General features: G+C 38.9%; 1 protein-coding gene across 1 annotated transcript in view; it reads right to left on the bottom strand.

The window, feature by feature from the left end:
• Positions 1–22,246, bottom strand: part of MTMR8 (myotubularin related protein 8) — a 198,201-nt gene that overhangs the window by 123,582 nt on the left and 52,373 nt on the right. The window contains exons 3-6 of the mRNA XM_068533038.1: positions 20,767–20,929; positions 19,326–19,483; positions 3,769–3,897; positions 2,127–2,261 (exon numbers count right to left, since the gene is read on the bottom strand). Of these exons, the coding sequence (XP_068389139.1) occupies positions 2,127–2,261; positions 3,769–3,897; positions 19,326–19,483; positions 20,767–20,929 (585 nt within the window). The remainder of the gene's footprint in view (positions 1–2,126; positions 2,262–3,768; positions 3,898–19,325; positions 19,484–20,766; positions 20,930–22,246) is intronic.

Consider the following 22,246-nt stretch of genomic DNA (forward strand, 5'->3'; position numbering starts at 1 on the left):
TCCCTGGTGGCACAGTGGGTTGAGAATCCACCTGCCAATGCAGGGGACACGGGTTCGATCCCTGGTCTGGGAAGATCCCACATGCCACGGAGCAACTAAGACCGTGCGCCACAACTACTGAGCCGGTGTGCTGCAGCTACTGAAGCCTGCGTGCCTAGAGCCCGTCTCCGCAACAAGAGAAGCCACCGCAATGAGAAGCCCGTGCACAGCAACGAAGAGTAGCTCCCGCTCGCTGCAACTAGAGAAAGCCCATGTGCAGCGACGAAGACCCAACACAGCGAAAAATAAATAAATAAAATAAATTTATATATATAAAAAAAACTAGAAAGCAGCCAAGATATCTTCTATGATTATAACCATCTTACTAATTAAATGTTTTTCTGTTGTCTGGGCCTATTTTCTAATCTCCCATTGTTGTGCATTTCAGAAGGTAGGAGGAGAATGCATATGGATAGGGTGTAGTTTTTGTATTAATAAAAAAGAATGCCATTAAAAACCTCAAAAGCACAAACTATTCACATTAACACATGCAGGGAAGAAAAATCTACATGTCAACATATTCTATTTAGAATGCAGGATATTTGTTAAAGGGAGAAACATGATGGTAATTTTGATCTCTTATCACACAAAGAATGTCACTGAGCTTTCATTAAATTAAGGACAAATCAATGAGACACCTGAGGAGGTGTAAGCAACAGCCACCTAGTAACAAAAAAGTTTGTTATGACTGATGGATGCTTCAGCAAATGAAACAATAATTACAGCAGTCCCTACCCAGGTCTGGGCAGCAGTAGAAAGGCCAGCTACTACAGATAGCTAGCTACATCATACCAGTATACACTCTTTGGGAACAGGACTGGCATATCTGAGAAACTGCTACATATTAGCAGCCTAATGTTCAAGTAGGAAAGAACATATAATATTTACTGAGCCCCTAGTATGTATGTGCCAGACACTGTGCTAGATCCTTCACTTATTTAATCCTCATGACAGCTCCTAAAGATAGGTACTATTATTATTCCCATAAGGAAACAAGTTCAGAGAGGTGAACCAATTTCAACCAGGATCATATGGATAAAAGCTGAAGGCAGGATCTGACTCCAGATTTGACTGACTCCTAAGAATGTAACTTTGTCACTACAATACAGTTTCTACTAAAAGTATATATCTAGCCATCCAGAAGAGGAGTGTTGCTAGATATTTCTAGGCTCTCTGAGAGAGGAAAAAGAGACCTATCAAAAAGGACTTTTTGGTCTTTCATTTGGACAAAGGGCATCAATCCTTTAGTTTTTCAAAAGCTTGGTACTTCTCTTTACCATTTTAAGACTAATACTGATGGAAGACACAGATTTGATTAAACTCCTTCTAATCCCGGAATGTCAAATGCAGTTATAGTTGAAGCCAGACAGCAAAGTTCTGAGAAACTGAAGGATGGTACCTGAGCAGAAAGGGAAATTATTTTCTCTACTGAGCCCAGTCAGTTCTAGGTAGCCCTGCAGAATAGTCAGTGAGAGATCCCCAAAATAGGCAGACATCTGTCTAAGACCACTATCTGATTTCAAGCACAACCAATTGCTTAACTCTGAAGTCACAACCACCTGGCTTAGGCTTAGAATATAAATCACTGACTTAGCAATCCCTAGTTAGCAATGAAACCTCCTAATCATCCACAGTCAACATATCAAAGTATAAGCAAAATTATTTCTTTCTGGGGCTGTTTGTAAAAAGAACAGCCTTTAAGAAAAGGAAATCTGTCCTTTACTTGCCTTGTGGGGCACAATTAATTCCTCTACGATCCCTTATTAAAGCTAGACAAAATGTTGAGGGTCAAGGAATTAATGCAGAGAGTTTAGGTTGATCTGAGGACCCTCCTCTCTGTGACATTCACAGGCAGTGGCAAGACTAAGTTGTTCAAAGTACCTTCTCATAGTCTTGCTTGACAGTGACAGCTATGATAAAAGGAGTTCCAAATGGCTTACTCAAATGACTTTACACAGTTATGACATAATAAGCCCATATACACAAACCTAACTTTCCCATTAACACTGCAAAGCTCAACATGTGGGGAAGGCGATTATAACATGAGTAAAGTAGGAGTATTAGAGAGGTCATTGATACATAGATACCTTTGGTCTGGTGTCTACAACATACATAAACTGGCTCCCTGGGTTCGTCTGGCTAATAGCCTCTAGCAGGAGCTCATCATCTATGCAACGAGTATAAAATCCAGACAGAGGCTGGCTACAGCGGCAAATGGCAGCCTGTAAGGAAAAAATGTATCAGTTGAGTGGTCAAATGTACAGGTGGTCAAAAATCCTCCTTGATCCCATGTTCAGTGAGTAGAAGAAGAGGATGAGACAACTCAGGATAGTGAAGTAAAAAGAAATGTAGCTCTGAAGCCCAGGCATTCCAATGACATTGGGCTCAGCCTCCTGCCTCCCTCCCCACTCCAGCATGTGGGCTGTATTACCACAAACTGTTGCTCAGATAGTCTTTTTTTCTTCTACATGGCTATGATTCCCAACCCAGTCTCGGCAAATCCAGACTACAAGAAAATCACACCCTGAGTGTTTCCTTAATAAAATTCTATCTATTTTCAATATGTATTAGGCTAGTGTTTACCTGAAACTTTCTTGCTTTTTATAGTCCCAGTAATATCACCCATATAAACCAGAGGCTCACAGTGACAGCAGAATTCAAAGACCTAGAGTCTCTTAAGAGAACAGGGTTCACTCATTTCAGGAGTTAATGCCAAATCAGAGGGCTGGTTTGTTTCAAGCCATTTCAATAGGAAAACAACATAGCTATTTAGCAGATACATCTGGTAATAATTTGTTAGTGAACTGCATTACACTTTGGTGTTTTTTTTTTTTTTTTTTTTTTTTTTTATAAATTTATTTATTTATTTTTGGCTGTGTTGGGTCTTCGTTTCTGTGTGAGGGTGTTCTCCAGTTGCGGCGAGCGGGTGTCACTCTTCATCGCGGTGCGTGGGCCCCTCACCATCGCGGCCTCTCTTGTTGCGGAGCACAGGCTCCAGACGCGCAGGCTCAGCAACTGTGGCTCACAGGCCTAGTCGCTCCGCGGCATGTGGGATCTTCCCAGACCAGGGCTCGAACCCGTGTGCCCTGCATTGGCAGGCAGATTCTTAACCTCTGCGCCACCAGGGAAGCCCCCACTTTGGTGTGTTTTTTATGGAGTCTGCTTACTTCAATAGTTTGACACAAAGACACCCACTTGTATTACTGTACTTTTTAGCACTTGATAGTTGCCTACCTGAGAACTTGACTGTTTGTGTAATTCCAGATCTCAGAGAGACCACAAGAGGCAAGAACTATTATCCCTTCCTATGGAAGGGGGCTCAGAGGATTCAAGCGAAATTTTCCCCTACTACCTTAAATTGTATGAAAAATAGTGAGAAAGAATCAACGACATCTGTGTTCTAGTGGGAGGCCACAGTCCCCAAATATCCTTTCATACAGCTGTTCTCTTTTATTCAACAACTTGCCATCAAGCAGGAGTCCACAGAGAAGAAAAGAAATAAATGAACACACTACAAATGCCACTTAACATCTGCACAACACTTTACAATTTACAAAGTACACATATATTTTTCTCTCATATTACACACTTAAAAACTCTCAGAAGTACTAAAGTTCAGAGAAGTAACTTGCTTGAGGTCACATAGCTAGTAAGTGGCAATGGTGTGACTTAAACCCAGGTCTTCTAGCACCAAGTTAAGTTCTCATGAGAGAAGTTTGTTCAACTCACATTGTTCTCTTTGTAGAGGTAGGAGAGCACAGGCACACGTTCTTTACTTCTGAACTTCGAACTTCCAACCACCGTTCCCAATGTAACAGATTTAGGAACCACTATTTCAGGAGGGTAGGTACTGCATATCTAAAACAAAATAAACTCAATTTTTTTTAAACTCAATTTTTTTTACATATTTTTACCTGCTAGCAACAGGTTAGAATAGCAATCACTCAAGAATTAGCTGTCTGTTATTTATCATCTAGAATCATCCATTCCTCAGAAACAAGAACAAACTTATCCTTGATGGGAGGACATTCAAGATGGCAGAGGAGTAAGACGTGGAGATCACCATCCTCCCTACAAATACATGAAAAATACATCTACATGTGGAAAAACTCCTACAGAACATCTACTGAACGCTGGCAGAAGACCTCAGACTTCCCAAAAGGCAAGAAACTCCCCACTTACCAGGGTAGGGCAAAAGAAAAAAGAAAAAACAGAGACAAAAGAAAAGGGGCAGGACCTGCACCTCTGGGAGGGAGCTGTGAAGGAGGAAAAGTTTCCACATACTGGGAAGCCCCTTCACTGGCAGAGATGAGGGTGGTGGGGGGGAAGCTTCGGTGCCACAGAGGAGAATGCAGCAATAGGGGTGCAGAGGGCAAAGCAGAGAGATTCCCGCACAGAGGATCAGTGCCGACCAGCACTCACCAGCCTGAGAGGCTTGTCTGCTCACCTATTGGGGCGGGTGGGGACTGGGAGCTGAGGCTTGGGCTTTGGAGTTCAGATCGCAGGGAGAGGACAGGGGTTGGCTGCGTGAACACAGCCTGAAGGGGGCTAGTGCGACACAGCTAGCTGTCAGGGAGTCTGGGAGAGAGTATGGAACTGCCTAACAGGCAAGAGACCATTGTTTCAGGGTGCGCAAGGAGAGGGGATTCGGAGCATCTCATAAATGAGTTCCAGAGATGGGCGCAACTGCGGCTATCAGCGTGGACAACAGAGACGCGCATGAAACGCTAAGGCTGCTGCTGCCGCCACCAAGAAGCCTGTGTGCAAGCACAGGTCACTATTCACACCTCCCCTCCCAAAAGCCTGGGCAGCACGCCACTGCCAGGGTCCCGTGATCCAGGGACAACTTCCCCGGGAGAACACATGGCACGCCTCAGGCTGTTGTGACGTCACCTTGGCCTCTGCCGCTGCAGGCTCACCCCACATTCCGTACCCCTACCTCCCCACGGACTGAGTGACCCAAGGCTCCCTAATCAACCACACCTTGAACCCCCTCCTGTCTGGGCAAAGACCAGATGCCAGAGGGGGACCTACATGCAGAGGCGGGGCCAAATCCAAAGCTGAACCCCAGGAGATGTGCGAACAAAGAAGAGAAAGGGAAATTTCTCTGGGCAGCTTCAGGAGCAGCAGATTAAATAGCAACAATCAACTTGATGTACCCTGCATATCTGGAATACCTGAATAGACAATGAATTATCCCAAAATTGAGGTACTGGACTTTGGGAGCAACTGTAGACTTGGGGTTTTTGCTGTATGTGACTGACTAATTTCTGATTTTATGTTTATCTTAGTATAGTTTTCAGCACTTGTTATAATTGGTGGCTTTGTTTCTTGGTTTCGTTGCTCTCTTTTTTTCTTTAATTACTTTTTAAATATTTTTAATTTTAATATTTTTTCATTTTTTATTTTAATAACTTTTTATTTTATTTTATTTATTTACTTTTTCTTTCTCTTTTTTTTCTCCCTTTTCTTCTGAGACGTGTGGCTGACTGGGTCTTAATGCTCTGGCCGGGTGTCAGGCCTGAGTCTCTGAAGTGGGAGAGCCAAGTTCAGGACATTGGACCACCAGAGACCTCCCGGCCCCATGTAGTATCAATCAGCGAGAGCTCTCCCAGAGATTTCCAACTCAACGCTAAGACCCAGCTCCATTCAAGAACCAGCAAGGTCCAGTGATGGACACCCCAGGACAAACAACAGCAAGACAGGAACACAACCCAATCCATTAGCAGAGAGGCTGCCTAAAATCATAATAAGGTCACAAACACCCCAAAACACACCACCAGACGTGGTCCTGCCCACTAGAAAGACAAGATCCAGCCTCATCCATCAGAACACAGGCACCAGTACCCTCCACCAGGAAGCCTACACAATGAACTGAACCAACCTTATCCACTGAGGGAGGACACCAAAAGCAAAAGGAACTACGAACCTGCAGCCTGCAAAAAGGAGACCCCAAACACAGTAAGGTAAACAAAATGAGAAGACAGAGAAATATGCAGTAGATGAACGAGCAAGGTAAAAACCTACTAGACCAAACAAATGAAGAGGAAATAGGCAGTCTACCTGAAAAAGTATTCAGAGCAATGATAGCAAAAATGATCCAAAATCTCTGAAATAGAATGGAGAAAATAAAAGAAACATTTAACCTAGAAGAACTAAAGAGCAAACAATGAGGAACCACACAATAAATGAAATAAAAAATTCTATACGAGGAATCAACAGCAAATTAACTGAAGCAGAAGAACGGATAAGTGACCTGGAAGATGAAATAGTGGAAATAACTACCACAGAGAAGAATAAAGAAAAAAGAATAAAAAGAATCACGACAGTCTCAGAGACTTCTGGGACAACATTAAACACACCAACATTTGAATTACAGGGGTTCCAGAAGAAGAAGAGAAAAAGAAAGAGACTGACAAAATATTTGAAGTGATTATTGTTAAAAATTTCCCTAATATGGGAATGGAAATAGTCAATCAAATCCAGAAAGCACAGAGTCCCATATAGGATAAATCCAAGGAGAAACACGCCAAGACACATATTAATCAAAATATCAAAAATTAAATGCAAAGAAAAAATATTAAAAGCAGCAAGGGAAAAGCAACAAATAATATACAAGGGAATCCCCATAAGGTTAACAGCTGATATTTAGCAGAAACTCTGTAAGCAAGAAGGGAGTGGCAGGACACATTTAAAGTGATAACACGGAAAAACCTACAACCAAGATTACTCTTAACGAGCAATGATCTCATTCAGATTCAACAGAAAAATTAAAATCTTTACACACAAGCAAATGCAAAGAGAATTCAGCACCACCCAACCAGCTTCACAACAAATGCTAAAGGAACTTCTCTACACAGGAAAGACAAGGGAAGGAAAAGACCTACAATAACAAATCCAAAGCAATTAAGAAAACGGTAATAGGAGCATACATATTGATCATTACTTTAAATGTAAATGGATTCAATACTCCAACCAAATACACAGATTGGCGGAATGGATACAAAAACAGGACCCGTATATATACTGTCTAGAAGAGACCCACCTCAGATCTAGGGACACATACAGACTGAAAGTGAGGGGATGGAAAAAGATATTCCATGCAAATAGAAATAAAAGAAAGCTAGAGTAGCAATTCTCATATCACACAAAATAGACTTTAAAATAAACACTATTACAACAGACAAGAAGGACACCACGTAATGATCAAGGAATCAATCCAAGAAGAAGATATAACAATTGTAAATATTTATGCACCCAACGTAGGAGTACATCAATACATAGGGCAAATGCTAACAGACATAAAAGGGGAAATTGATAGTTACACAATAATAGTAGGGGACTTTAACACCCCATTTTCACCAATGGACAGACCATCCAAAATGAAAATAAATAAGAAAACACAAGCTTGAAATGACACATTAAAAAAGATGGACTTAATTGAAACTTATAGGACATTCCATACAAAAACAACAGAATACACTTTCTTCTCAAGTGCTCATGGAACATTCTCCAGGATATATCATATCATGGGTCACAAATCAAGCCTTGGTAAATTTAAGAAAATTGAAATTGTATCAAGTATCTTTCCTGACCACAACGCTATGAAACTAGATATCAATTACAGGAAGAAAACCATAAAAAACACAAACACATGGAGGATAAACAGTATGCTACTAAATAACAAAGAGATCACTAAAGAAATCAAAGAGGAAATCAAAAAATACCTAGAAACAAATGACAATGAAAACACAAAGAACCAAAACCTATGGGATGCAGCAAAAGCAGTTCCAAGAGGGAAGATTATAGCAATAGAATCCTACCTCAAGAAACAAGAAACATCTCAAATGAACAGCCTAACCTTACACCTAAAGCAATTATAAAAAGAAGAACCAAAAAAACCCAAAGTTACCAGAAGGAAAGAAACCATAAAAATCAGCTCAGAAATAAATGAAAAAGAAATGAAGGAAACAATAGCAAAGACCAAAAAAACTAAAAGCTGGTTCTTTGAGAAGATAAACAAAATTGATAACCATTAGCCAGACTCATCAAGAAAAAAAGGGAGAAGCCTCAAATCAACAGAATTACAAATGAAGAAGGAGAAGTAACAACTGACACTGCAGAAATACAAAGGATCAGGAGAGATTACTACAAGAAACTCTATGCCAATAAAATGGACAGCCTGGAAGAAATGGACAAATTCTTAGAAAAGCACAACCTTCTGAGACTGAACCAGGAAGAAATAGAAAATATAAACAGACCAGTCACAAGCACTGAAATTGAAACTGATTAAGAATCTTCGAACAAACAAAAGCCCACAACCTGATGGCTTCACAGGCGAATTCTAGCAAACATTCAGAGAAGAGCTAACACCTATCCTTCTCAAACTCTTCCAAAATATAGCAGAGGGAGGAACACTCCCAAACTCATTCTACGAGACCACCATCACCCTGATAACAAAACCAGACAAAGATGGCACAAAAAAAGAAAACTACAGGCCGGTATCACTGATGAATATAGATGCAAAAATCCTCAACAAAATACTAGCAAACAGAATCCAACAGCACATTCAAAGGATCATACACCGTGATCAAGTGGAGTTTATCCCAGGAATGCAAGGATTCTTCAATATATGCAAATCAATCAATGCGATACACCATATTAACAAACTGAAGGATAAGAACCATATGATAATCTCAATAGATGCAGAAAAAGCTTCTGACAAAATTCAACACCCATTTATTATAAAAACCCTCCAGAAAGTAGGCATACACGGAACGTATCTCAACATAAAAAAGGCCATATATGAAAAACTCACAGCCAACATTGTTCTCAATGGTGAGAAAATGAAACCATTTCCTCTAAGATGAGGAACAAGACAAGGTTGCTCACTCTCAACACTATTATTCAACATAGCTTTGGAAGTTTTAGTGACAGAAACGAGAGAAGAAAAGAAATAAAAGGAATCCAAATCAGAAAAGAAGTAAAACTTTCACTGTTAGCAGATGACATGACACTATATATAGAGAATCCTAAAGATGCTACAAAAAACTACTAGAGCTAATCAATGAATTTGGTAAAGTAGCAGGATACAAAATTAAGGCAAAGAAATCTCTTGCATTCCTATACACTACTGATGAAAAATCTGAAAGAGAAATTAAGGAAACACTCCCATTTATCATTGCAACAAAACGAATATAATACCTGAGAATAAACCTAATGAAGGAGACAAAAGACCTATATGCAGAAAACTGTAAGACAGTGATAAAAGAAACTAAAGATGATAAAAATAGATGGAGAGATATACCATGCTCTTGGATTGGAAGAATCAACATTGTGAAAATGACTATACTACCCAAAGCAATCTACAGATTCAATGCAATCCCTATTAAACCACCAGTGGCATTTTTCACAAAACAAAAACAAAAAATTGCACAATTTGTATGGAAACACAAAAGACCCCAAATAGCCAAAGCAATCTTGAGAAAGAAAAACAGAGCTGGAGGATTCAGGCTCCCTGACTTCGGACTATACTACAAAGCTACAGTAATCAACACAGTACAGTACTGTCACAAAAACAGAAATATAGGACAATGGAACAGGATAGAAAGCGCAGAGATAAACCCACCTACATATGGTCACCTTATCGTTGATAAAGGAGGCAAGAATATACAATGGAAAAAAGACAGCCTCTTCAATAAGTGGTGCTGGGAAAACTGGACAGCTACATGTAAAAGAATGAAATTAGAACACTTCCTAACATCATACACAAAAATAAACTCAAAATGGATTAAAGCCCTAAATGTAAGAACAGACACTATAAAACTCTTAGAGGAAAACATAGGCAGAACACTCTCTGACATAAATCACAGCAAGATCCTTTTTGACCCATCTCCTAGAGAAATGGAAATAAAAATAAAAATAAACAAATGGAGCCTAATGAAACGTAAAAGCTTCTGCACAGCAAAGGAAACCATAAACAAGACGAAAAGACAACCCTCAGAATGGGAGAAAATATTTGCAAATGAAGAAAATGACAAAGGATTAATCTCCAAAGTTTACAAGCAGCTCATGCAACTGAATATCAATAAAACAAAGAACCCAATCCAAAAATGGGCAGAAGACCTAAATAGACATTTCTCCAAGGAAGATGTACAGATTGCCAACAAACACATGAAAGAATGCTCAACATCACTAATCATTAGAGAAATGCAAATCAAAACTACAATGAGGTATCACCTCACACCAATCAGAATGGCCCTCATCAAAAAATCTAGAAACAATAAATGCTGGAGAGGGTGTGGAGAAAAGGGAACCCTCTTGCACTGCTGGTGAGAATGTAAATTGATAGAGCCACTATGGAGAACAATATGGAGGTTCCTTAAAGAACTAAAAATAGAACTACCATACGACCCAGCAATCCCACTACTGGGCATATACCCTGAGAAAACCGTAATTCAGAAAGAGTCATGTACCACAATGCTGACTGCAGCTCTATTTACAATAGCCAGGACATGGAAGCAACCTAAGTGTCCATCGACAGATGAATGGATAAAGAATATGTGGCACATATATACAATAGAATATTGCTCAGCTATAAAAAGAAACAAAATTGAGTTATTTGTAGTGAAGTGGATGGACCTAGAGTCTGTCATACAGAGTGAAGTAAGTCAGAAAGAGAAAAACAAATATGCTAACACATATTTACGGAATCTGAAAAAAAAAAGGGTTCTGAAGAACCTAACGGTAGGACAGGAATAAACACACAGACATAGAGAATGGACTTGAGGACACAGGGAGGGGGAAGGGTAAGTTGGGACGAAGTGAGAGTGGCATGGACATATATACACTATGAAATATAGCCAGTGGGAAGCACACGCATAGCAGAGGGAGATCAGCTCGGTGCTTTGTGACCACCTAGAGGGGTGGGATAGGGAGTGTGGGAGGGAGACGCAAGAGGGAGGGGATACAGGGATATATGTATACGTATAGCTGATTCACTCTGTTACACAGCAGAAAGTAACACAACGTTGTAAAGCATTTATACTCCAATAAAGACGTTAAAAAAATACCCTTGATGTAAAAAGCTCTTCCAATTATGCTATTATTTTCTAGAAAGGAAGATATTGAGATATATAAGAACAAAATGTACCTTTACAATAACTAACTTTATAGGTAGAAATGAATGTATAATCTACCCTGAAACTCCTACACTTGCCTAACTGAGAAAACAATGTATATTATAAGCAAGTAAATTAAAACAAATAGACTCAAATGCAAGCCAGACAGGTAAAGAAGGGGGAAACATGATTTACCCTTTCTTAAAATGCTTACTAGGTTCGTAATATGCACATCTTGAGGACCTTTAAAATCCTAGTCTTGCGGTAGAAGTATTGACATTTTAGGTAGGACTTACTCTATAAGACTGATAAACTATCTCTAATTTATCAGCTTTTAGTGGTTTCCAAAATATATTGTTCCAAAGAGACAGTGACAAAATATTATAACAGCACAGACCTGATATTGGCATATTAATTCTAATCCCTCCTCTAAGAATGGATCAAACAAATTAAAAAATGAATACGCAAAAGAAGTTCAAGGTGGAATAGATCAGGAATGGCTCTACGTAAATCGTTAAAGCCAGTGTCTCAGAATGCAGAACATTTGAAAGAGAAAAAGTTCTCTACCCATCCCCTTACCTAGATGTAGGCTTTGGATAAGCTGGTCATAAAAAGAGAAATAAACGTAGTTTCCCTTTCAACTCAGAAGGCTACACGTGTGAAAGGTGCCAAAGGAGCTATTTCAGACCTCATTTGGGGGATTTAGACACATATTTGAACTGGAAAGAATCCACCTCATCTCTTCTCATTCCTGTTAATTATGACTCTAACCAGCCACCTCACCCTGCTGAGTGATAGCTCATCAGTCCAATATCTAGTGGATATTCAAAACGTAATTACCAGAGAAGGACCTTCAAGATGACAGAGGAGTATGACGTGGAGATCACCTTCCTCCCCACAAGTACATCAAAAATACATCTACATGTGGAACAACTCCTACAGTACACCTACTGAAGGCTGGCAAAAGACCTCAGACTTCCCAAAAGGCAAGAAACTCCCCATGTACCTGGCTATGTGGCTGACAGGATCTTGGTGCTCCGGCCAGATGCTTGAATCTCTGAGGTGGGAGAGCCAAGTTCAGGACACTGGACCACCAGAGACCTCCCACCCCACGTAATATCAATCGGCGAGAGCTCTCCCAGAGACCTCCGTCTCAATGCTAAGACCCAAATCCATTCAACGACCAGAAAGCTCCAGTGCTGGACACCCCATGGCAAACACCTAGCAAGACAGGAACACAACCCCACCCATTAGCAGAGAGGCTGCCTAAAATCATAATAAGGTCACAGACACCCCAAAGCACATAACCGGATGCTGTCCTGCCCACCAGAAAGACAAGATCCAGCCTCATCCATCAGAACACAGGCACCAATCCCCTCTACCAGGGAGCCTACAAAAACCACTGAACCAACATTACCCAATGGGGGCAGACACCAAAAACAACAGGAACTACAAACCTGCAGACTGCAAAAAGAGGACGCCGAAAACAGTTAGTGCAGCAAAATGAGAAGACAGAGAAATACGCAGTAGATGAAGGAGCAAGGCAAAGACCCACCAGACCAAACAAATGAAGAGGAAATAGGCAGTCTACCTGAAAAAGTATTCAGAGTAATGATAGTAAAGATGATACAAAACCTTGGAAATAGAATGGAGAAAATACAAGAAACGTTTAACATAGAATAACTAAAGAGCAAACGATGAACAACACAATAAATGAAATAAAAAATTCTCTAGAAGGAAGCAATAGGAGAACAACTGAGGCAGAAGAACGGATAAGTGACCTGGAAGATAAAAACGTGGAAATAACTACTACAGAGCATAATAAAGAAAAAGGAATGAAGAGAATTGATGACACTCTCAGAGACTTCTGGGAAAACATTAAACACACCAACATTCGAATTATAGGGGTCCCAGAAGAAAAACAGAAAAAGAAAGAGACTGAGAAAATATTTGAAGAGATTTTAGTTGAAAACTTCCCTAACATGGGAAAGGAAATAGTCAATCAAGTGTAGGAAGTGCAGAGTCCTATACAGGATAAATCCAAGGAGAAACATGCCAAGACACATATTAATCAAACTATCAAGAATTAAATACAAACAAAAAATGTTAAAAGCAGTAAGGGAAAAGCAGCAAATAACATACAAGGGAATCCCCATAAGGTTAACAGCTGACCTTTCAGCAGAAACTCTGTAAGCCAGAAGGAAGTGGCAGGACATATTTAAAGTGATGAAAGGGAAAAACCTACAACCAAGATTACTTTACCCAGCAAGGATCTCATTCACATTCGATGGAGAAATTAAAATCTTTACACACAAGCAAATACTAAGAGAATACAGCACCACCAAACCAACTTCACAGCAAATGCTAAAGGAACTTCTCTACTCAGAAAAGACAAGAGAAGGAAAACACCTACAATAACAAATCCAAAGCAATTAAGAAATGGTAAGAGGAACATGCATATCGATAAATACTTTAAACAAAAATGGATTAAATGCTCCAACCAAAAGACACAGATTGGCTGAATGGATACAAAAACAGGACTCGTATATATCCTGTCAACAAGAGACCCTCTGCAGACCTAGGGACACATACAGACTGAAAGTGAGAGGATGGAAAAAAATATTCCATGCAAATGGAAATCAAAAGAAAGCTGGAATAGAAATTCTCATATCATACAAAATAGACTTTAAAATAAACACTATTACAACAAAGAAGGACACTACATAATGATCAAAGAATCAATCCAAGAAAAAGATATAACAATTGTAAATATTTATGCAGCCAACATAGGAGTACGTCAATGTATAAGGCAAATGCTTAGAGCCTTAAAAGGGGAAATCGATAGTTACACAGTAATAATAGGGGACTTTAAACACCCCACTCTCACCAATGGAGACATCATCCAAAATGAAAATAAATAAGGAAACACAACCTTTAAACGACACATTAAACAAAATGGACTTAATTCATATTTATAGGACATTCCATCCGAAAACAACAGAATACACTTTCTTCTCAAGTGCTCATGGAACATTCTCCAGGATAAATCCTATCTTGAGTCACAATTCAAGCGTTGGTAAATTTAAGAAAACTGACATTGTATCAACTAACTTTTTTGACCACAACTATGATATCTCTAGCTAGGAGACTAGATATCAATTACAGGAAAAAAAACTGTATAAAAACACAAACACATGGAGGATAAACAATGTGCTACTAAATAACCAAGAGATCACTGAAGATATCAAAGAGGAGATCGAAAAATACCTAGAAACAAACGACAATGAAAACACGATGACCCAAAACCTATAGGATGCAGCAAAAGCTGTTCTAAGAGGGAAGTTTATAGCAATACAATCCTACCTCAAGAAACAAGAAAAATCTCAAATAAACAACCTAACATTCCACCTAAAGCAATTAGAGAAAGAAAAACAAAAGAAACCCAAAGTTAGAAGAAGGAAAGAAACTATAAAAATCAGATCAGAATAACTAAAAAAAAATGAAGAATATGATAGCAAAGATCAATAAAACTAAAAGCTGGTTCTTTGAGAAGATAAACAAAATTGATAAACCATTAGCCAGACTCATCGAGAAAAAGAGTGAGAAGACTCAAATCAACAGAATTACAAATGAAAAAAAAGGAACAACTGACACTGCAGAAATACAAAGGATCATGAGAAATTACTACAAGCAACTATATGCCAATAAAATGCACAACCTGGAAGAAATGGACAAATTCTTAGAAAAGCACAACCTTCTGATACTGAACCAGGAAGAAGCAGAAAATATAAACAGATGAATCAAAAGCACTGAAATTGAGACTGTGATTAAAAATCTTCCAACAAACAAAAGCCCACAACCTGATGGCTTCACAGGCGAATTACATCAAGCATTTAGAGAAGAACTAACACCTATCCTTCTCAAAGTCTTCCAAAATATAACAGAGGGAGGAACGCTCCCAAACTCATTCTATGAGGCCACCATCACCCTGATACCAAAACCAGACAAAGATGTCACAAAGAAAGAAAACTACAAGCCAATATCACTGATGAACATAGGTGCAAAAATCCTCAACAAAATACTAGCAAACAGAATCCAACAGCACATTAAAAGGATCATACACAATGATCAAGTGGGGTTTATACCAGGAATGCAAGGATTCTTCAGTATATGCAAATAAATCAATGTGATATACCATATTAACAAACTGAAGGCTAAAAACCATATGATCATTTCAATAGATTCAGAAAAAGCTTTTGACAAAATTCAACACCCATTTATGATAAAAGGCCTCCAGAAAGTAGACATAAAGGGAATTTAACCTCAACATAATAAAGGCCATGTATGACAAACCCACAGCCAACATTGTTCTCAATGGTGAAACTGAAACCATTTCCACTAAGATCATGAACAATACAAGTTTGCCCACTCTCACCACTATTATTCAATATAGTTTTGGAAGTTTTAGCCACAGCAATTTAGAGAAGAAAAATAAGTAAAAGGAGTTCAAATAGGAAAAGAATTAAAACTGTCACTGTTTGCAGATGACAAGATACTATACATAGAGAATCCTAAAGATGCCACCAGAAAACTACTAGAGCTAATCAATGGATTTGATAAAGTAGCAGGATACAAAATTAATGCACAGAAATCTCTTGCATTCCTATACACTAATGATGAACAAACTGAAGAGAAATTAAGGAAACACTCCCCTTTACCACTGCAACAAAAAAAATAAAATACCTAGGAATAAACCTACCTAAGGAGACAAAAGACCTGTATGCAGAAAACTATAAGATACTGACGAAAGAACTTAAAGATGATACAGATGGAGAGATATACCATGTTCTTGGATTGGAAGAATCAACATTGTGAAAATGACTATACTACCCAAAGCAATCTACAAATTCATTGCAATCCCCATCAAACTACCAATGGCATTTTTCACAGAACTAGAACAAATAATTTCACAATTTGTATGGAAACACAAAAGACCCTGAACAGCCAAAGCAATCTTGGGAAAGAAAAATGGAGCTGAAGGAATCAGGCTCCCTGGCTTCAGACTATACTACAAAGCTACAGTAATCAAGACAGTATGGTACTGGCACAAAAACAGAAATATAGATCAATGGAACAGGATAGAAAGCCCAGAGATAAACCCACCCACATTTGGTCACCTTATCTTTGATAAAGGAGGCATGAATATACAAAGGAGAAAAGACAGTCTCTTCAATATGTTGTGCTCGGAAAACTGGACAGCTACGTGTAAAAGAATGAAATTAGAACACTCCGTGACACCATACACAAAAATAAACTCAAAATGCATTAAATACCTAAATGTAAGTCCAGACACTATAAAACTCTTACAGTAAAACACAGGCAGAATACTCTATGACATAAATCACAGCAACATTCTTTTTGATCCACCTCCTAAAGAAATGGAATTAAACAAAAATAAACAAATGGGACCTAATGAAACTTAAAAGCTTTTGCACAGCAAAGGAATCCATAAACAAGACGAAAAGACAACCCTCAGAATGGGAGAAAATATTTGCAAACGGAGCAACTGACAAAGGATTAATCTGCAAAATATACAAGCAGCTCATGCAGCTCAATATTAAACAAACAAACAACCCAATCCAAAAATGGGCAGAAGACCTAAACAGACATTTTCTAAAGAAGATATACAGATTGCCAACAAACACATGAAAGGATGCTCAACATCACTAATCGTTAGAGTAATGCAAATCAAAACTGTAATGAGGCATCCCCTCACACCAGTCAGAATGGCCATCATCAAAAAATCTACAAACAATAAATGCTGGAGAGGGTGTGGAGAAAAGGGAACCCTCTTGCACTGTTGGTGGGAATGCAAATTGATACAGCCACTATGGAGAACAGTGTGGAGGTTCCTTAAAAAACTAAAAATAGAACTACCATACGATGCAGCAATCCCACTACTGAGCATATACCCTGAGAAACCCTTAATTCAAAAAGAGTCATGTACCACAATGTTCACTGCAGCTCTATTTACAATAGCCCAGACACGGAAGCAACCTAAGTGTCCATCAACAGATGAATGGACACAGAAGATGTGGCACATATATACAATGGAATATTACTCAGCCATAAAAAGAAATGAAATTGAGTTTTTTGTAGTGAGGTGGAAGGACCTAGAGTCTGTCATACAGAGTGAAGTAAGCCAGAAAGAGAAAAACAAATACCGTATGCTAACACATATTTATGGAATCAAAAAAAAAGAAGGTTCTGAAGAACCTAGGGGCAGGACAGGAATAAAGACACAGATGTAGAGAATGGACTTGAGGACACAGGGAGGGTGAAGGTTAAGCTGGGACGAAGTGAGAGAGTGGCATGGACTTACATATACTCCCAAATGTAAAATTGATTACATTTGATTACATTGATTTCACATAGCATACATGTGCTATGTTGGAAGCAGCCGCATAGCACAGGGAGATCAGCTCGTGCTTTGTGACCACCTAGAGGGGTGGTATATGGAGAATGGAAGGGAGATGCAAGAGGGAGGATATATGGGGATATATGTATACGTATAGCTGATTCACTTTGTTATAAAGCAGAAACTAACACACCATTGTAAAGCAATTATACTCCAATAAAGATGTTAAAAAGAAAACAAAACTGAAATACCAGAAAGTCATTAAATTTACTGTCTTTTTACGATAGTAAAAAGCTGGAAATGAAGATCCAACAGTTCAGAAATACTACTTAAACACCCTATGCAGAAAAGTTATCATAGCAGGCCTGACTGCTGTCCTTGGAAAGGCCAACTTGCAAGGTTGCCCCTTGGCTGATGCCTGTGAGCTTGAATTTTGGAAAGGTTCCCTCCATTCCCTAACTGATAAGAGTGACTCACTGTGCCTAAACTGTACAAACAATGTGGTTTATGCTAAATACTTGCTTTCCTTGTGAGCATCTAGAACTTTGGTATACACCAGGCAGAGTGCTTATGTGACCAACCCCCAATAAAAATCCTGGCAATGATTCTCCAATGAGCTTCTCTAATAAAACACGTTTTTCACATGTTGTCACAATTTGTTGCTAGAGGAGTTAAAGCACATCCTATGTGACTCCCCTGGGAGAGGGCTCTGAAGTTTGTGCCTGGTTTTCTCCAGACTTCACCCCTTTTCCCTTTGCTGATTTTGCTTTCTATCCTTTCACTGTAATAAATCACAGTCACAAGTATGACTATATGCCAGGTCCTGCGAGTCCTCCTAGTGAATCAATGTGCTTGAGGGATGGTCTTGGGGACCCCCAACACATTCCCAAGCTTCTATATTTGGCTCAGGGCTCTTTCTTGAGACCTAGACTCAAATGCTTGATAACAAATACCTGATATGTTTTTAATCACCTTGAATTCAAGTCTAAAACTGAAGACACTGTCTGTCCTTCTCCTTGTGCTCCTTATCTTGCTAACATATCCATAACCACTTGGGTCACCTAAGCCAGAAACCAGGAAACCTGGGATGCATACTAAACTTCTCCCTCTTTCTCCCAACCACATTAATGTGTCACCAGGTTCTTTTAATTCTACCACTTAAATATCCCTTAAAACCATCTCCTCCTCTCCATCCACAGTCATTGCCTTAGTTCAGGTTCTCATCACTTCTCATATCACTCTCCTGCATTCTTAGTTCCAGCAAACCAATTCTCCATACCAAAACCAAAGTCATCTTTCTAAAATAAAAATATACTTACAGTCCTTTCCAGCTTAAAATAAATACTCTTGTGATTGCTCTCTTCAGGATAATGTTCAAATTCCTCAATCTAGCCATGAAGCCTTTCATGATCTGAGTTCACTTACTGACCTCTTTCCTTCTCTCTCTGTGTAGGTTAGGATAGAATTCCTTCTCCAGGCTATTACCCAAAGCATAAGGCTGTTTCTGGCTTCCCAGTCTGAATTCCATATTCTTCATCTATGCTCCCATAGCACCCTATGCTTTAGACTATGAGAACTCTGACTCGGTGTTTTGAGTGCACTAGTTATTTAAAAAAAGCTTGTTGAATTGCTGAATGTTGAATGAAAAGGAGAGATCATGAGTTGTTTTTTCCCTTTTCTTAAAAATTTGCTGGTATTCTTCTGTTTTAATTAAATGAACCAAAAGAAAGCAACAATGAAAAAATTACCTCATAGTTTCTGTTGGCGTCTGTTATGGTCCAGTACCTGTTAGGAAGTCCCATACGTCCAAAGTCTGATATTGGGTCAATCAGCTTCCATCCATTTTCCCTCATCTCTTTTGAGGATTTGGGATTGTAAGAAAAAGCATACAGATCTTCATGTAATGCTAGAGAAGAAAGATAGGCATGAAAACAAAGTAATAATGAGTGAAACTTAATACCAAATAGTGCAAAAAAGCCTAGATTTTCTTCTCTCTAAGGGAATGTTTGTCAACAGCCCCTGAAAAGGACAATAGTTTGTGTACAAGGTTGCCTTTATTTGTATACAAGGCATAAGAACTGAAATATTGCTTCAGAGTCTTCTTTTAAAAATATTTAAATTTATATGATCCCAATACAAAGCAGGAACATTCTGCCTGGTTTCCTGTGAATTGCTGGATAATGGACTGAACTCAAGCTTCCAGGTTTCACATCCTAAGAAAGTGGTCCTTACCATAAGTTTTTAACTGAACTTCAATGTCCCAATTGCACTGTTTGTTGTAACATACTGCAAAACATTAACAGTGTTCTTGCATTCTACTCGTCAGGTCAATACCTGTTTCTGGCTGATAAATGGCCATTTCTTCTCTTCTTCTGGTCAACCCCACTTCCTCCCTTCACAAAGTTCAACATGTAATCAATAACTCATTTGACCAACTTATGTGGCAGTAACTTTTCCAGAGATGGATGGAGTCTTCCAGAGCCTTTTACAAAGTGTTGGGCCAGCTAACAGATAGCCTCTGTCAATAGAGCACCAGCAAATTCTAAGAAATTATTCTAGGGAAAGGGTAGAAGAAAATGGGGAGGGAAATGTAATTTTAATCCACAGACTAGGACATTAGTCCACAGGCTAAAATCAGAGGAAGCTGATGGGTTAGCAACCTGGAGTTGGGGCTGGAAGATGAGAGGGTGAGGCTGGAGGAAGCAGGGATAACTGCATTAAGGACTCTGATAAACGTCCCTAGTTTGCTAGTTGGAACTAAAAGTAGGGGTAGGAACAATAGGCCAAACATAAAGCTTGCAGGACAACAGTAAACAAATTTTGCTCCAAAGCAGTCTTACTTCCTGAAGTGTTGAAAAATTTACAAGTTGATACTTAAGAGGAAAGAGGGAAAGAGAAGGAAATAACAGCTGTTAAACATCTACTATATACCAAGTACAGAGTAAAAATGCACACATGCATTTAAACCTCAAAACAACCACCACAGGGAGCTTATACTATCATTATTTTTACAGGTGAGGAAGCTGAGTTCAAAGGTTATGTATCTTGTCCAAATACCATGGAGCTGTAAGAGGCAAAGCCCAGATTCAAACTCTGCTCTATTTAACTCCATAACCAATGATCTTTCCATTATGCCATTCTGGGAGAAAAAATTACAATGGTTTTAGATAAAAATACTATCATAACTACCTGGCTGAGAAAGCTTTAACAGTGAAATGTAAACCTCATGGCACACAACGTCAGATTCTAAAACAAAGTGGGCCACCCGGAAGTTCTTACAGCGGAGGATCAGGGGACAACCCAGGCTAGTGATGGACAACTTCTCCACAGTGGCAATATGATGCAGTGCAATCTACAAAACAGAAAAGAACCAAAATAATTCACAGACATGCACTAGATCTATCACTCTCAGTGTGCCTGACTCTCAGTAACGGTAACAGCATGGCCAGAGATGTGATCACATCTACAGCCTACAACCATCCTTTGTAAGGTACAACTGGGTTTCTTTTAAACAGAAGTAAATAGTGGTAAAGCAATGAATAGCAAATTACAATATTATAAAACTTCCCTCTCCTTAGGGATATAAGGTTAAGAGATTTACGGGGCAATTGTGATGAACTGGCTCAGAACAAATGGCTTCTAGCATGCTGTGGTGGAGTTTAAAAATCATAGTAGAATGATTGTCAGGAAAATAGAACTTCCTTTTTTTCTACCAAATTACTAATTAAAATGATTAATAATTGGTATTGTGCTTTACTGCTCATGAGGTAGTCCATGATCATTAACTATTTAATCCCTGTAACAACACTTTGACGTATAATCATCCCATTTCAGGAATGAAGAAACCAAAGCTCTGAGAAGTGAAGTCTTCATCTTCATCAGAGGCCACACAGCCAAAAAGTGGCACAAACAGGATTTGAACCATGGCAGTCTAACTTTGTTCAGGGTTATTTCTCTAGAAATTCTAAACTCTAGTCCTGGAATTAGGATTTAACTAGAAATATTACAGGGAAAATTTATCTTCCACATTTTAGACTCCAGTGACAGTGAAGCAAAGAATGAAATGGGGGAAATTTTTACCTAAGTGACTAAGGGAATGAGTAGAGACTATAAGACTACGGACTAAAAGAACTATACATAAGCACTGCACTGCAGTTAATAAAGTTGTTTCCCATGGGAGTACAGGTTAATAATTCTGATTTTTTTAAAAATGAAGGCTTATTAAATTTTTAATCTCATGATTCCTGCTCATGCTGATGCCAGCAAAACAGAAATGCATGGAAAGGGAACTGGTACAAGAAACTGTATACAAATAATACAAGTCTCTCTTTATAATTTCAAAAAGACATGGAATCATGGTTTTACATTTTAGTCTTTGATGTTCTCCTCCTATCTGTGTCTCTGATGTTTCCTACAACTAGAGCCTGAATGTACTCTTTTCATTCTCTGGACTCCCTGTCCTGTGCCTGGAATGGCCTTCCGATCATCATTGTCTTTTCTTTTCCTCCATCTCACACAGTCTATGCCCCAGTCCCCATTTATTTGGAAAAGAAATCTCTTCCTGGAAATCTTTCAATCATATCCATCATCTAAGAATGGGGTAGATGTAGGGACTATTCACATATTCTGAGAAGGAATTTTCCATCTTAATTTCTGTCTTAACTATTCT

Source organism: Eschrichtius robustus, chromosome X (genome assembly GCF_028021215.1).
Source record: "Eschrichtius robustus isolate mEscRob2 chromosome X, mEscRob2.pri, whole genome shotgun sequence".
Taxonomy (NCBI): Eukaryota; Metazoa; Chordata; class Mammalia; order Artiodactyla; family Eschrichtiidae; genus Eschrichtius; species Eschrichtius robustus.